This window comes from Onychomys torridus, chromosome 6, assembly GCF_903995425.1.
Source record: "Onychomys torridus chromosome 6, mOncTor1.1, whole genome shotgun sequence".
In the NCBI taxonomy this organism is placed as follows: domain Eukaryota; kingdom Metazoa; phylum Chordata; class Mammalia; order Rodentia; family Cricetidae; genus Onychomys; species Onychomys torridus.
The window spans coordinates 110,012,391-110,030,501 of NC_050448.1; the positions used below are offsets into that span (position 1 = coordinate 110,012,391).

The 18,111-nt window shown below is 40.4% G+C and overlaps 2 protein-coding genes across 2 annotated transcripts in view; one reads left to right on the forward strand and one right to left on the reverse strand.

Moving 5' to 3' along the window:
• Positions 1 to 237: 237 nt before the first annotated feature.
• LOC118585112 (40S ribosomal protein S29-like) lies at positions 238 to 493 on the reverse strand. The gene has a single exon (XM_036189265.1). It carries the CDS (start codon positions 485 to 487, stop codon positions 317 to 319), a length of 171 nt encoding a protein of 56 aa, XP_036045158.1. The 5' UTR covers positions 488 to 493; the 3' UTR covers positions 238 to 316.
• An 8,440-nt stretch (positions 494 to 8,933) lies between these two features.
• Tacr3 (tachykinin receptor 3) overlaps positions 8,934 to 18,111 on the forward strand; it is a 95,754-nt gene continuing 86,576 nt past the window's right edge. The window contains exon 1 of the mRNA XM_036190425.1: positions 8,934 to 9,732. Within this exon, the coding sequence (XP_036046318.1) occupies positions 9,224 to 9,732 (509 nt within the window). The 5' untranslated portion in view covers positions 8,934 to 9,223. The remainder of the gene's footprint in view (positions 9,733 to 18,111) is intronic.

Here is an 18,111-nt window from a genome sequence, read left to right on the forward strand (position 1 = left end):
AATCCCAGCACTCAGGAGGCAGAGGCAGGTGGATCTCTGGAAGTTCAAGGCTAGCCTGAGCTGTAGAGTGAGTTCCAGGAAAAGGCTTCAACCCTACACAGAGAACCCATCTCAAAAAGCAAACAAACAAACAAACAAAAAAGAAAGAAAGAAAGAAAATGTGGTACATATACATGATGTAGTACTACTCAGCAGTAAAAAAGAATGACATCATGAAATTTTTTTTTGAAGGTCTTCATTTTTATTCTTTATGTACAAAGACTAGCATGATCTGTTTCTTTGTGTAGACAGTCTTGAATAATCCATTCAAGGTCGCTTAGTCCAACTTAATGAAGCCGATGTCCTTCGCATACTGGCGGAAACACTGACGGCACATGTTCAGGCTGTTTTTACGGATCAGCCCGTGGTGGTTAGAGCAGACGTGGCAAGAGTGAGAATCCTGGCCGAACTTCCGCTGGTGACTCCAGTAGAGCTGCTGGTGACCCATCTTGCCTTCAGATGGCCAACGAGGAGAAAGGGAAATTTGCAGACAAATGGATGACACTAGAAAATATCATCCTGAGTGAGGTAAACCAGACTCAGAAAGACAAACATGGTATGTACCCACTTGTAAGTGGATACTAGATGTAAAGCAAAGGATAACCAGACTACAACCCACAGCTCCAGAGAAGCTAAGAAGCAAGGAGGACCCTAAGAGGGATACATGGATCACCCTGGAAAGGGGAAACTGATGAGATCTCCTGAGTAAACTGGAGACACAGGGACGGAGTGGGAAAGCAATGAAAGAGGTATCTTAACAGAGGGAGACATCATAGGGATAGGGAGAAACCTGGTGCTAGGGAAGTTCCCAGGAATCCACAAGGAAGACCCCAGCCTAGACTACTAGCAATAGTAGAGAGGGTGCCTGAACTGGCCTACCCCATTAATCAGATTGGTGAATACCCTAACTGTCATAGAGATTTCATCCAGTAACTGATAGAAGCAGATGAAGAGATCCACAGCCAAGCACCAGGCTGATTCCAAGAATCCAGTCAAAGAGAGGGAAGAGAGATTCTATGAGCAAGGGACATCAAGATCATGAGACAATCAAACCAAGCTAGTGAGAACTCAACAAGCTTTAGACCAACAGCTGTGGACCTGCATGGGACAGGACTATGCCTTCTGCATAAGTGAGACAGTTGTGTAGCTTGGTCTGTTTAAGGGGCTCCTAGCAGTGATCAGGATCTACCCTGGTGCATGAACTGGCTTTTTGGAGCCCATTACCTATGGTGAGACACCTTGCACAGACTTGATGTAGGGGGAGGGACTTGGACCTGCCTCAACTCAATGAATACCAGGCTTTGCTGACTCCCCATGAGAGGCCTTACCTTTTCTGAGGAGGGGAAGGGGATTGTGTTGGGATAGAAAGACTGGAGGACAACAGGAGGAAGGATAAGGGGGAATCTGTGGTTGGTATATATAATGAATAAAAAAAATTATTAATAAAGAAAAAAGAAATGTAAAAAAAAGAAATTATTTTAACATGGTGGAAGTAAACTGAATATACCAAAAAGGAGTTTTATGCAAAAGCTGTCAAACAGAAGGTTATTGAGAGAGACGTGAATCTGGAATTTAGAAAAATTCTCCTTTCCAAACAAGGGTTTGGAAAGTGTTAGACAGCAGCATTACCTGAAATACCATCTTACTATGCTTATTTTGGGAAGGCCTGCTAAAATAAAAATTCACATATCAATAACACATGACAAGTGCCCTTTCTCTTTCATGTATGGTTAAACAGCTAGAGTCCATTTCCATTGTATAATACAAGCAAAAATGTGGCTAGCAAATAAAGTGGAGTAGAAATATAATATAGATATAATACTGCATAATAATATTCACAGGCGTTTCTTGACCAGTAGCAGTAAATATTCACATATGATAAAAATTTCATTCTACTCATGTAATTAAACAGCTTATGTTTGCTAACATGTAAAACCTATCAACATTTCAAGGCAAGCTGTCTCCCATCCTGGTTATATTTTCCAACATTCTCAAATCTTGTTGTGCTATGTGGTACCCACTAGTCATGCGCACACACTCAAAGGTTTTAAATTCCAGGTCTTGTTCAAAGAGTTTGCTTCTGATATTCTACCACTTACCTTGTGTTTCTATAAAGACTATGACTTTTGAAGTTCTTATGATAATACAAAGAGAAAAAAGAACATTATATAAAACCTTGTGAAAGGGTTCAGATAACAGAAGGACTCAGAATCTGACTATATGGACCAACTGTTCTCCAAAATCCCTTAATCAGGAAATCATCCTTAGCTACTATCTCATAAGCTTTACTTTTCAAATGTATGTATATATGTATATATACATCTACGTCACTCTGTTATTTCAAGAACTTCTTCCATCCTCACAAACTCATATACTAAGATAAATTGAAAGAATCCTAAGAAGACCTGTGGTTTTAGCACCTTCCATATTGTGAAACATTCCAACATTTTTCTGTGTCTTCCTTTGCCTGACTTAGAGAAAAATGTACTGCTAGCTTACAGGTGCCATCATTGCTGGCTGCCTCCATGCTCCACTCCCAGTACCTGACATGGCAAGTGGGAGATAGTGCAGTCAATACTTACCCAAGAAATACAACAACTACCTGTTGAGATGCAGTGAGAAAAGGAGAGCTATTAAAAAAAAAAGTCATGATCTGCTTCGGCTTCTTCCTATTCCCATGTGGTCTTCATTTATCATGATCTCTTTCCTTGTTCTCCATCCAGCTAGAGAGGTCCCCAGAAGTCCACAAAAATACCTCCACAATAGACTACTGGCAATAGTCGAGAGAAAGCCCAAACTGACCTACTCTGGTGATAGGATGGCCAAACACCCTAACTGCTGTGGATATCGCTCTGTATAAATAAAATGCTGTTTGTCCAGTGGCCAGGCAGGAAGTATAGGCGGGACAAGAGAGAAGAGAATTCTGGGAAGTGGGAGGCTGGGGGAGAGACACTGCCAGCCGCTGCCATGAGAAGCAACATATAAAGACACTGGTAAGCCACAAGCCATGTGGCAAAGTATAGACTAACAGAAATAGGTTAATTTAAGATAGAAGAAGTAGATAACAAGAAGCCTGCCATGGCCATACAGTTTGTAAACAATGTAAGTTTCTGTGTGTTTACTTGGTTGGTTCTGAGCATCTATGGGCCGGGCGGGTGAGAGAGATTTGTCCTGACTGTGGGCCAGGCAGGAAAAGTCTAACTACAAATGGTGCCCAACGTGTTGGCAAGAGTTTCCACCTAAAATCTGAGAAAAAAAGATTCTAAAACGGAGCTAAAAACAACTTGTTGTCTCTCTCAAGTAGTGGCAGCCCGCTATTTGAGCTACTATGGCGAGTTCCTGGTGTGTGTGTCTGACCTACAGTATGGCGGAAAAGAGGCATCTACAAGCAGCACTTTACTCTGCTGCATGGTGGATTTAGTCTTTGCTAGTTTAAAAAAAAATAAGGTTTCTGGGCTATGCACTGCTTTGATAGAACTGCTTCTGATAGTTGATGGTACACATAGCTCCAGACCCAGAGCTGTAGGTAAACCGTACCACCACCATGTTGGGAAGCTGAGGTGGGCGGAGCCATCAGACACAGTGGCTTTTCAGTCTTACAAAGATGGATATTACACAGAGAATCTGGTTTGTGTTGTCTTTGGGATTTTTAACTGCAGAAAAAGATTTGATCATAAAAGCTGTTGAGTTAATTAAATATGTAAATTTTAAAGGTACTTTAAAATTTGGATATAAGGATGTGTTGCTTTGGAAAAGAGTCTCTGCTTTTGTTTCCACAGAAACCCGGAGGCTGTGGGTTTGTTCCAGATTAAGATACATCAGGTTTGATCAGCCAAGACCACCTGAAAGGTCTCCGATGACACCATGGCCCAGATGATCCAAAATCCAGAATGGTTTCAAGGCAACTGGCTCAGAGGTTTACCCTCACAGACTACTCCATAATCCTAAAATTTTCTTTGTGTCCCCATAAGATACAGCAGCCCCCTCCAGGAGGAAGTAGTAAGAAAAGGTACGCCCAATTTCCCAAAATTATCAAGCTGGCTTTGGAGATGGAATTATCTCACTTCTTCTCTAAATCCAAACATATTGCTAAAAGAAAAGGTTAAGAGATTTTTGTGTCCCAAATCAGAAGAGCCCTCTAGTGTGGGACAGAAAAAAAAAGTATTTTTATTTAAAACAGGTTGATTATGAATGCAATTTCTTTCTAAAAAAGGGGGGGAATATGATATAAATATAATAGAAAAAAGGGTAGATTAAGGAACTTACTTCTAAAGAACAACAACTTGTTTAAAATGTTTTACATTGGTATAGATTTTAGTCTATTGATACAAACTTAAAGTTAATTTTGTTATACTATGTATATTTCTACTCGTGTTTAAGATATTATGTTTGTACAGCTCATTTAAAATTTTAATGGATAATTAAAAATAGATTAATAACTGGTCATCTATGATAATCATACTCATAGCCATATTAGTTAAGTCTTCTAGATATACACAGAGATATTTCAGATAGGTAATCTTCAAACACTTCAAAGGTCTACAAAATATAGCATTTAAAATATTTTTAAAATTTAGACTTTCTGGACAGTGAGACATGTCTGCTCCTGGCAGCACCAATTTACTTCAAAGAGGAGGATGGACATTAAAAACACTTCATATGGAGTTTATCTTCACCTTGGCAAAAATAGCCATTTGGGCAAGAAACTGTTCTTGTCTGGACTGCTTGATCGACTGGACATGCAGGACCCATAGGAAGGTGACCACTAAACTTTGCCTGATAAAATGGTCCTTCAGGTTTCTGCTTCACAGAGGAAACTGCCAGAAATTCTACAGGACACTGAGAGAAGTGACCAAAAGACTCTAGCCCTGTGGGCTGAAGACAAGTGCCCCAACTTTACAAAGGAACATTAGATGACTGTCCAGGCTGCCAGCTGTCTCTGTCTAGTCTTGCAAGACTCCTGAAAAATGCTTGCATCCTTCTCCTGGTTCTCAGGTAATATTATATCCTTCTGAGGTCTTTGATGTGGTTAAAGACTAGATAGTTATAATTTCCTCAGTTATGATAAAAGATAAGTTAGATATAAAACCTAACTATAATTCTTGCTTGGTAATTATTTAATTATCTAAAATTTTACTATATAAAAGTTAAAACCTTACTTTTTAACAAAAAGAAAAGGAGAAGTGCTGGGGGATATTCTGTATGTCAAATGTGTTGCTCTAATTGGTTAAAATAAATAAAGTGCTGATTGGCCAGTAGCCAGGCAGGAAGGATAGGGTAGGCGGGACAAAGAAGAGAATTCTGGGAAAAAAAGAAAAGGGGAAGTTCTGTGGATATCGCTCTGTATAAATAAAATGCTGTTTGTCCAGTGGCCAGGCAGGAAGTATAGGCGGGACAAGAGAGAAGAGAATTCTGGGAAGTGGGAGGCTGGGGGAGAGACACTGCCAACTGCTGCCATGAGAAGCAACATGTAAAGACACTGGTAAGCCACAAGCCATGTGGCAAAGTATAGACTAACAGAAATAGGTTAATTTAAGATAGAAGAAGTAGATAACAAGAAGCCTGCCACAGCCATACAGTTTGTAAGCAATATAAGTTTCTGTGTGTTTACTTGGTTGGTCTGAGCATCTATGGGCCTGGCAGGGAGAGATTTGTCCTGACTGTGGGCCTACTAACTACACCTAACTGTTATGGTAGAACTCTCATCCAATGACTGATGGAAGTGGATGCAGAGATCTAAGGCCAGGCCCCAGGTAGAGCTCTGGGAGTGAGAGAGAGGAGGGATTGTATGAGCAAGAGATGTTGAGACCATGATTGGAAAAAGCACAGGGACAAATAGCCAAACTAGTGGAAACACATGAACTATGACCCAATAGCTGAGGAGTCCCCAACTGGATCAGGCCCTCTGGATAAGTGAGACAGTCATTTAGCTTGAACTGTTTGGGAGGCATCCAGGCAGTGGGACCAGGACCTGTCCCTAGTGTATGAGCTGGCTGTTTGGAATCTGGGGCCTATGCAGGGACACTTTGCTCAGCCTGGGAGGAGGGGACTGGACCTGCCTGTACTGAATCTACTAGGTTGAGCTGAATCACCAGGGGAGTCTTTGCCCTGGAGGAGATGGGAATGGGGGATGGGCTGGGGGGAGGGCAGGAGGAGGAGGACAGGGGAATCCATGGCTGATATGTAAAATTAAATTAAATTATAAAATAAAAAAATTAATTAAAAAAAGTCATGATCTGAGCCACTCCTTTTGAGGAAGGAAAAGAACTCTTTTAAATCCTTTTCCTTTTATTTACTTCTAATTCTATTAAGCAGGAAGTTATTAAATTTTTAATAATTGTTGTGGAATATTATTTTAAGGTGTGTTACATTTGTTGGAATTGCTGTGGAACATTTGTTTAATGATGCAAAGCTGTGTTGCATTCTTTTATGTTGCATTTGTTTAACCTGTGAAGCTGTATTACTGTGCCTGTCTAAATCACCTGATGATCTAATAAAGAGCTGAACAGTCAATAGTGAGGCAGGAGAAAGGATAGGTGGGGCTGACAGCAGAGAGAATAAATAGAAGGAGACAAAGAGCAAAAGAAGAAAGAGTAAGAGAACAAGGAAGGTTGCCAGGGGCTAGCCACCCAGCCACCCAGCTACCCAGCCACCCAGCCACCCAGCCACACAGCCACACAGCCACCCAGCCACACAGCCACACAGCCACACAGCCACACAGCCAGCAGCCACACAGCCACACAGCCACACAGCCACACAGCCACACAGCCACCAGCCACACAGCCACCCAGACACCCAGCCACACAGCCACACAGCCACACAGCCACACAGACACGAAGCCACACAGCCACACAGCCACACAGCCACACAGCCACCAGCCACACAGCCACACAGCCACACAGCCACAAGCCACACAGCCACACAGCCACACAGCCACCAGCCACACAGCCACACAGCCACACAGCCACACAGCCACCCAGACACCCAGACACCCAGCCACACAGCCACACAGCCAGCAGCCACACAGCCACCAGCCACACAGACACACAGACACACAGCCACACAGCCACCCAGCCACCAGCCACACAGCCACACAGCCACACAGCCACACAGCCACACAGCCACACAGCCCCACAGCCACCCAGCCACACAGACACACAGACACACAGACACACAGATACACAGACACACAGTCACCTAGCCACACAGACACACAGACACACAGACACACAGACACCAGCCACCCAGCCACAGAGAAGGAGTGAAAGTAAGATACACAGAACTAAGAAAAGGAAAAGGCCCAGAGGCAAAATGTAGACAGAGTAATTTAAGAAAATCTGACTAAAAGCAAACCAAGCTAAGGCCTGACATTTATAATTAAGAATAAGCCTCTGTGTGTGATTTATTTTAGATCTTGGTGGCAGGCCCCCCAAAAGAGCAAACACAACAACAAATAATAGCCTTACCTATAATTTGTTACATGTTTTTTATGGAACTCTGGGAAGAAATAATAATACTTGCTAACTACCCTGTCCCACGTGCATTTGTTTGGAAAGAGGGTTTTGTTAATATGATGCTTATTAGAGTACCTAAAACTATTTTTAGTATTACCCTTTTAATTACGTTTCACTACCAGTTGTCCATTGGTGCAGTAATCATACCCAGCTTTTGAAAACGTGTAGAAGTGCAGAATGTCTCCAAGTCACAAGCCAGCTTCCATTGACTCTGCTTTTTCTCAATCTGTTTTACCTGAAAACTTAGAGATGCGATGCATTGTGATTACAGAGAAGGACATGAACATGGATTCAAGTCTTCTTTCTACACTGTGTTGTTGAAGGAAACCTGTTGAAGTTCCACATACCCAGAAGTCAATGAGATAGATGGTTTTCAATGTACACATTGGAAACTGAGTTTCAAAGTTGAGTATATGGAAAATTAAGAATATGTTTACCCCTGAATCCTTGTACACCTGCCCAGAGATTAATAAAGGGAGTTTTGCCTTGGAACCTTCTGAGAAGTTGTGTGTGATGTCTGCTGTCTGTGTAACTTCAGACCTGTGGCTCCCACTCCTCAAAGCAGTCTCATTCCCCTCACTCAGACGTCAGGCCAGCAGGTCTGCTTGGAAAGTGATGTTAAAGCCTGAGCACAGACTTCTGGAGCCACATAAGCACATATGCACACACTCACATTTCCAGTGGATGCATTTGACCAGGGGGTGGGGTGGGAGAGATCTACACTGCATCCATTTGTTTAAGAACATTTACTTTCCTGGTTTACATTCTGAGTTCTGGGACATTCTAATCTGAGAAGAATCCTCCAGGAGGGGGTGCAGTGTCCATCTGAAGGGAGCAGAGCAGAAGGGGCAGATTTCCAGTAACAAGGGTTGGGAGAAGAAAGGAAATGGCCCACACTTGAAAGTGGGAGCAAAAGAAGGAATCTCAGACTGAAAATATAAACAGGATTCAAATGCTGAATCAAATCCCGAAGCCAATGACAGGGCGAATAGTTTGCTGTACCCACTGCCTGCTGCTGCCTGAATTCCTACGCACTCCCCTCACATTTACCTGTTATCTAGCCTTCTACTCACTGGAGAATTGTTAATTGTTTCAGGAAAGTATATCTCAGTGAAAAATTCTGAGAGGAAAACTCTAAAGTTAAACGAGGGAAGACAGTATTGGAAAGATTTGATTCTGATGGGAAAAGCATGTCTTTCCTGTGCCTTCAGCTGGCAGCTGCCTGGAGAGGAGCAGAATGAATGAAACCCAGAGTGTGGGCTGAAGAAGCGGAGAATGGAGAGCGGGAGCCTGCTGGGGGGGGGGGGGGGGGGGATGTTCGTCAATCTTGCGACCCGCGACGTCACGGAGGCAGGGGACTCCTGGAGACTATAAAGCACGCCTTCGGTGCAGATCTCAGCTCTCCAGCTGCTGCCTGGGAGCTCCTCCCTGGCAGGACCCAAACAAGAACAGTCTCTGGTTCTTTCCTGCCCTGCAGAGCAGCAAACTCCCAGGACTAAGTGTGGCTCCGCGCCACATCCTTTGCCCCATCACAGTATCCCAGGAGCGGGTACCTTCCCTACCCGCTACCAGGCAGTACCCAAGACCACCGTGCCCAGGAGTTGGAGAACTTCAGAGGAGCGGGCTCCATCTGGCAGAGTGTGGCAGGTCCCGGGCTGCAGACACCGACCATGGCCTCAGTCCCCACCGCCGAGAGCTGGACAGACGGGGCGACGGAAGTGGGGACCCATGCAGAGAACCTGAGCGCTGCGTTGGGAGTCACTGAGTGGCTTGCGCTCCAGGCTGGCAACTTCTCCTCGGCGCTGGGGCTGCAGATGACATCCCAGGCACCTTCCCAGGCCCGGGCCAACCTCACGAACCAGTTCGTGCAGCCGTCCTGGCGGATCGCACTCTGGTCACTGGCTTATGGTTTGGTGGTGGCTGTGGCAGTCTTTGGAAACCTCATCGTTATCTGGATCATCCTGGCCCACAAGCGCATGAGGACCGTCACCAACTATTTCCTGGTAAACCTGGCTTTCTCCGACGCCTCCATGGCCGCCTTCAACACCTTGGTCAATTTCATCTATGCTCTTCACAGCGAGTGGTACTTTGGCGCCAACTACTGCCGCTTCCAGAACTTCTTTCCCATCACCGCGGTGTTTGCCAGTATCTATTCTATGACAGCCATTGCAGTGGACAGGTGAGGGGAGGAAGGCAGGAGAATGGGGGGAGGCGGGCAAGGGCGAGGGGAGCAAAATGGGACAAGCAGTCGGTGTGGCTATAAAAGAAATGATGACCCAAGGGGCCTTTAAAGGTAAAGGAACTACCAACCAGTTTCTGCTCCCATGACCTCCCCAGTCCATCTCCCTGGTATAGGGCATCTAGAGCAGACAGATGCTTGCTGTGAAAATCTCTCATTTCACGTAGGCAATCGGCCAGAATGAAGGAACTATTGTTTAGAATTTGTATTCCATGGAAAATTAATTTTTTTCCTTCTTTTTCTCTGTTAGTCAGTCACTGTGCTGGCTAAAAAACGCACAAGGAGTCTCCCATCCCCCTGGCATGTTTTTCCAGAGTCCTGGTCTTAATCATTCTCTGCTCTCCAAACCTACCCCAAAGCCAGCACTCCTCTGCCCTCCCATCCAGAGTCTAACAGAGGTAGCAAGCTCTTGTTAAAAGTCTTGTCAGTTTCCATTATGTTCCTGGTGAGATTTAACATCCAGTAATCCAAAGAAGATCTGTATGCCTGGAAGGGCATCACCAAGTTTCAGAATATATAAAACATTATACCCAAAGAATAAGTGGCTACAAAACAAGATATATTATTTCATAGCTCTTTAATATATATAAATATAGATTGTTAGATGATAGATAGACAGACAGATAGATGAGTGAGAGAGAGATTTTCTTCACCTAAGATGGGAATTCTGAAATACTTAAGTAATTAAAAGCATATTAAACCTCAAATATGTGTTATTATATTCAAGTTTTTACAAATTCCCCATGCGTTTGCTTTCTCTTATAGAACATTAGGAAATGTACAAGCTTGTGAAAACAACGATGAACCTGTCTCTGTTAGTGAAAGCTGGCTACATTTAAGTCCAACATTATGATAAAGATGAACAGTCCACAACCTGGTGATCCTGCAGTTGGCTTAGTGATTGACACTTGCATGAGCGTAATTTGACCAGTCTCAAGATTCTGGGGAAAGATTGCTTTCTTACATTAAAAACTCATTATAAAATCAAAAAGACTAAATAAATACTAATTATTACTACACTCAGCTATCATAATGAGAAGAAACACTTGATTTCTTGCAATACTGAACAAAGAGGTTTTAATAGTGTAAAGCTGTACACTATTTCTTATGCCACAATGTTAACCTGCAGGAGCAATGGATGGATGTTACTAACAAGAATAAACAAATGCAAAAAAAAAAAAAAAAAAAACCCCACGTTTTAAAGGTCTTCAATACCATGTACCCCCTTTCCCTCCAGCTCTGTTCTTGCACACATTTCTGCTGGGGACAAAAGTGAGTGCAAAGACTGAATCAAATCAGTCCAAAGTTTGGAAATGTGAAATCCCCCTTAACCTTGCTCCACAGAGACAGAGTTTATGCTTCCTTAGGTTTACATATCCTCCTTTGCTGTTTTGTCCTGGCTTCTTTTTAAACAAATTTCTCATATGTGAGTTTCTAATGTTGTGATGGGGGAAGAGGTGTTGGCATATAATGCCACAGAATGATCATAATCTTCTTGAAGTGCTAACAAGGCAATATTATTTGATGGAAATGCTAATGTGTGTAAAATTGGTTTCTGAGAAGGAAAGAATTTATTTTTCCATTTTTATCTAGTCAACATTTCTTAGATGGCTTTAATGTTAACTGATAATGCAGAGCTATTTCATTATATTGAATGATTTGAAATAATGTGACTTTATTGCTTATTCTTTTCATTTATTTTATAGAAAACATCATAAAACTGACTCTAAACAAAACAGCATACAGTCTGTTATGAAATTGAGTATGCTCAGCTCATGTATTGCAAATCTCTTTTGTTTAAATGGTTATTTAAAAGAGTACTCTTACTTGAGCAGACAATTTATCTAAAAACTATAGACGTGAAGAAAACCCTATTTGAGATCATTTTTAGATCAAAGAGTACAACACATTAAAATTCTGTTTTGCTGCTCCACGGACCCTTTCAACAATGGTATCTTATCAAACACAGACTGGGAGAGCTGAGCCTGTAGTGCTTGCAGCCCTATTATAAGATAAACTTTGGAAGATTAGTACTTTTGAGGTTGCAAGAGCATCATGACTTCTCAGGTTACAGTTATATGGACATGCTGCAGCATGTGGCTGACATCATTACTAACAATATATTTTTCACAGAAGGCATAGTTTCCTGTATAATTAATGCTTTATTAAAAATAACCATAAAATTAAATAATCTGCAATCAGTTCTCACTAATAAAAGAATATGTCACTAGGCATGTCCAACCAGTGGCCCTGAGGCTTCATGCATCCCAGGATAGCTGTGTATGTGGCTCAGTGCTTTTGTAGATGACAATCAGCATCATATGGTAATGTGAAAAGGTGGAACCCCCCAATGTCACTGAAACATCAGTGGTTTCATGGTCAATATTCTCTATCCTATTATAACATAAACTGGTTTACATTATCCCATTCTGAATGGAAAGCACATTTGATTCAATCTGTTTCTTTACCTAAATTAAAATATCCCCTGAGTGTGGAAGGAGAAGAAGCTTTGAGTTAGGCATGTGGCCTCCCATCAGCTGCAGCAAATGTTTGCAAGCCTCCTGTGACACTTAGAAAACTCAGGCTTGAAAAGGGTTATTCCTTTAATAAGCAATTGACAGTAACGGTCACACATTTATTCAATAAAAAGCATTGTGTCACTCTGAAACCCACTCTGTGCTAGTAGAATTGATTGCTTTATATTTCCACTCTGTAAATAACTCCACCAAGGACTTGAGTGTGAGATCACAGGTTTTAGCTTTCTATTGAAGTGTGGTAATTACTACATTATTAAAATTTCCTGAAAGCCTGTTTCGTTGCCTGGAAGGCCACTTCCCTATCATCATTATCATCTTGATACCCAGGCCCCAAACTCAAGGTAGAATCGCTGGCCACTACCAATTTGTATTTCTCTATCATTCTCTCCAAATTTGCCTTTCTGAAAAGAAAAAAATATGGCTATAACACATCTTTAAAATGCCAAACCTTTCCAAGAGCATGCTGAGAAGCAAAGATTCAAACCACTCTGGTCGGGACTAGTGCCCCTCTGAGCCTCTAACTTATCATGCCTAGTAATTAACTGTGAAGCCTGTAGTCTTGATTAGACCAAGATTGCCTGTAGGACTGTTAGAATTTAGCACTTACTTAATGTGTTGAATGAAAACACATAAGTTCTGGGTTACCTGTGTTTCAGTTGAGAATGTAGGAGGTAGAAAATTACTAAGAGAATAGATCATACAACACAATGTGATTTCTGTTCAGCTATTGCATCCAGCACTTGATTTAGGGAGATATAGGAAATATATATTTTCTTCCATTTTCTAGGCATGCATTTTGAAATGAAGTTAGAAATTCTAGGAAGGTTTTTTTGTTTTGTTTTGTTTTGTTTTTTTAATATAGTAAAGGATTGTCACAGGGTATGTGGCCTAGTTTGAGCTGAGTATTCAAGGACCTTTGTAAAATTCAATTCACTTTTTCTTCCTGATAAACCTTGAGAAGATCATTTCATATGTTTTATGTGACTGTCCAAAAACAAAGTCCCAGCAAAGGATACTTTCTGTTCTTTAGATTCAGACACATACCAAACTTCATAATTATTGAAATAAATGCTGAAATGAACCAAGAAATAGTGTTTATCCGAATAAGTGAGAAATGAACTTGTTTGCTGTCTTCTGTTTTTAACAGAGATCTTTAGTTTTTCTGCTTCATAGTTAATTCATGAAAAATATTCATTAAATGTTAGGGGGTGCTTTCAAGATGGATTGAACAAATAGAAACTTACAATAATAGAAAATAGTGAAGAGTTGATCTAAAAGATGACTCTAAAGTATGGTAAATTTCACATTATTGCTAAAAAAAAAAACAGGTTTAATGATTTTGTAAATGTTTCTAGAAATCTTTTATCTGCTGGAGTTGAGAGCTCTGAGCCAATTTTGCTTTACTCTTGGCCAACCTCTATCCAGTTACAGTTCTTTACCATTATTCCAGTTGTAAATGCCACATTCTTTAGTCGATAGATGACTTTGCTGAAGTGAATGAAGATCAATCACTTGATGTCAATGAATTACAAAATAGTAATAAAGCTATGTTTTCAGAATTATTACTTTCAGGAAATATCATAAACCTTTGGTTCTCTTGTAGTTCTTTTTTAAAAGCTTTAAAAATTCTTTTTGTATCTAAAAATTATCTATAATAGTTAATGGTGAAAGTTCTGTTACAATTTCATTTTTAATATTTGTTTTATTTTTAAGTGTACTATGTGTGTGCATGTGTGTGTATGTGTGTTTGTGTGTGTGTATATGTGTGTTTGTGTGTGTGTGTGTGTGTGTGTGTGTGTGTGTGTGTGTGTGACACATACAGACATGTAGGTGCCCACAGAGGCCAAAGGCACCAAATCCCCTGGTTCTGGCGACTGAACTCAATAGCCATTCACCACTAAGCTGTCTCATCAGCCCTGACAATGCCAGTTCTTATAAAAATTAATCATGAATACATAATGAAAGCAATACATGCATATTTATTCATTAGATGAGTGAGGTCAGCACAATCAGAGGGGTGTTATATAATTGGGAGAACTCCAGCTGCTACCAAGATCACACTGACAACAGTAGGCAGGATGTGCCCCAAACAATCTATAGTCAATAGGTACCACTGAGGCACTGGTCACACAGCTACCTTTCAACAGGCATGGCTTTCAAACCAAGCCCTTTATATGTAACATAGTATACCAATATGACTGAAATGTAAAAAGAAAATAGAAAAATAGAACATTTACAAAAGAAGAAATAAAAATCTCTAACAAGCATCAAACTTATCCATTGCTTATATTCAAAATTTCCATTTTTCTTATTGATTATTTTCTCATTAAGCCACTCAAACCTGATTTCCTATTTCTATTCAAAGAACCTTGTGATCAGTTACAGCAAACATGTCACTTCTCTGACCTTCCAGACCATTCAGCAAGACGCATTTAGAGACTTCTGCCTGCAGGCCTCTCTTCAGATTATCTGGCCCATCCTTCCTCCCAGGCCTCTTCCCTGGCTGCATTTCTGAAACTCCACTTGCATGTAACAATTGCATTTTAGGCTCTTCAGTTCCAAATACTGCATCTGTTTTTATTCTTCCTTTATTTCTTGATTGTCCTTGATTTATCTCATCCAGACCCAGGCTTATATTTATCACTTAGGAACAATGTGGGTTTCTGTTTGTTTGTTTCTTTGTTTTGTATTGAAAACTAGTTTTCTTCTGATTACAAATGGCACATAGTTACCATGCCAATGTATATAGGCAAATTAAAATATTAGTTAAAAATGTAGAGTGGAGAAAAATACTGTGTATTTACACATACATACATACATATATGTATACATTTATCTCTTCTATGTCTATAATATAAGGCATTACTGGGATAATGTAGCACTGGCTATTGGAGTAAGGGTCTTAATCACTTAGGAAACTTCATTATCAAATATTCTATGTCAATCAGCCTCATTTTTTAGGCTTTTTAAATTTTTTCTAAGTCCTCAAGTTTCTGGATTACCATATTTAAAAACAAAATCTAGTAGCATAGCTTATATTATCTACACACACAGTACATGTCTTAAGTGCTCAAGAATCTCTGATGCTTAGTTTTGAGAAGTGCATTGCATGAATCAAAAAGACAGTATCTTTTACCAAAATCATCATTAATAGAAACGTATGTTCTTTCCAGATTTTTACCTAGCATTCTTCTGACTAGACAAAGACATAGCATCAAGCACAACTCAGTGAAAAGCTCTCAAGGTGCTTGCCCTATGTGTCAGCAGTTTCTGGGTGATCTCATCTGACCAAAGGGCAAAATGCAAGAAAGATAAAATACTGTTTTCTCTAGAAATGTTTGTCTTCCCATCAGTTTGAACACAGCATAACAATAACAACAACAACAAAAATCAAAGCTGTCATGCATGGACAAAGCCTTCCAAATCTTCTTCACTCTGTTTATGGCTGTCATCCTGATACATCCACTTTCCCACTGTGTAGTAAGACATTCCTTTAAGCCACCAGCTCACAAATAACAACACAGAGGCTTATTATTAATTAGGAAAGGTTGGCTTTAGCTTAGGCTTTTCCCCAACTAGTTTTTAACTTAAATTAACCTGTTTCTGTTACTCTACATTCTGCCACACAGCTCAGTTACCTCTCTTCTGTACTGTATGTCTGATTTCTTTAGTGTCTCGTGGTGTCTCCCATGCTCCTAAATTCATCCCAACCAAGTTCCTTTCTTTGCCCAGAAGCCCCACCTACTCTCTTTTGCCTACCTATTCGTAGCTGGAGACCTTCTCTCCAGCCCCCGCTAAGCCCTATTAGTCTGACAACCCACTTATAAAATAAACACACAGACACTTCTTTATTTAAACTGCTTGGCCATTAGCTCAGGCCTACCATTGTCTAGCTCTTACTCTTATATTTAGCCCATTTCTATTAATCTATACTTTGCCACGTGGCTTGTGACTTACTGGTACCTTACATCTTCTTTGTCCTGGAGGCCGCTGGCAGTGTCCCCTTCTCCTTCCTGTTCTCTCAGTTCTCCTCTCTGTTAGTCCCGCCTATACTTCCTGCCTGGCTACTGGCCAATCTGTGTTTTATTTACCAATCAATCATCCACAGCCCTTCCCCTTTTTCTTTTTTTCAAAAAGGAAGGTTTTAACTTTAACATAGTAAAACTACTTATAACAAAACAATTATCAAGCAAGAATTACAGTTATAACATCTAGTCTATTTATAATAACTAGTTTATTTGGCAAAATTAAAGAAAATATCCTATCTATCTTATATTTGTGAGTCTAAGGTTTTATATCTAACTTATCTTTTATCATAACTGAGGAAATTATAACTATCTAGTCTTCAACCACATCAAAGACCTCAGAAGGATATAATATTACCTGAGAAACAGGAGAAGGATGCAAGCAACTTTCAGGAGTCTTGCCACAATAGACAGAGACAGCTGGCAGCCTGGACAGTCACCTAATGTTCCTTTGTAAAGTTGGGGCATCTGTCTTCAGCCCACAGGTCTAGAGTCTCTCAGTCATTTCTCTACGTGTCCTGTAGAATGTCTGGCAGTTTCTTCTGTGAAGCAGGAACCTGAAGGACCGTTTCACCAAGCAAAGTTCAGTGCTCACCTTCCTATGGGTCCTGCATGTCCAGTCAATCAAGCAGTCCAGGCAAGAACAGTTTCTTGCCCAAATGGCTATTTTTGCCAAGGTGAAGATAAACTCTATATAGAGTGTCTTCAATGCCCATCCTCCTCCCTAAAGTAAATTGATGCTGCCAGGAGCAGACATGTCTCACTGTCCAGAAAGTCTAAATTTTTAAAACATTTTAAATGCCATATTCTCTAGGTCTTTGAAGTATTTGAAGATTACCTACTTAATTGAATTATATCTATGTATACCTAGAAAACTTAACATGACTACAAGTATGATTATCATAGAAGACTAATTGTTAATCTGTATTTCTTAACTGTCCATTACAATCTAAATGAGATACATAAACATAATACTTCAAACAAGAGTAGAAATATATATATACAGTATAACAAAATTAACTTTAAATCTGTATCAATAAACTAAAAGCCATAGCAATGTAAAATATTTCAAACAAGTTGTTGCACTTTAAAAGAAGGTTCAGCAATTTACCCTTTTATCCTATCATATCTATATCATCTCCCCTTTTCTTCTTTAGAAAGAGATTGTATTTATAATCAATCTGTTTTAAATAAAAATATTGGTTTTTCTCTGTCCCACGCCAGAGGGCTCTTTTGATTTGGGACATAAGAATCTCTTAACTTTTTTTTTTTAAGCAATATGTCTGGGTTTAAAGAAGGAGTGAGCCAATTCCATCTCCAAAGCATATATTTGGGAATTTGAATGTAGTTTTTCTTACTACTTACTGCTGGAGGGGGCGCTGTATTTTATGGAGACATAAAGAAAATTTTAGGATTATGGACTAGTCCATGAGGGTGTATCATTTGAGCCAGTTGCTTTGAAACTGTTTTGGATGTTGGATCATCTGGGCCATGATGTCATTGGAGACCATTCAGGAGGCCTTGGCTGGTCAAACCTGATGTATCTTAATCTGGAACAAATCCACAGCCTCTGGCTTTCTGTGGAAACAAAAGCAGAGACTCTTTTCCCAAAGCAACATATCCTTATATCAAAATTTTGAAGTCAAGATACCTTTAAAATTTACATATTTGTTTAATTCAACAGCTTTTATCATCAAATCTTTTCTGCAGTTAAAAATCCCAAATACAACACAATCCAGATTCTCTGTGTAATATCC

Bases quoted from the DNA above. Each gene is read 5' to 3' on its own strand.
- LOC118585112 (XM_036189265.1), bottom strand. From the start codon at position 487: ATGGGTCACCAGCAGCTCTACTGGAGTCACCAGCGGAAGTTCGGCCAG.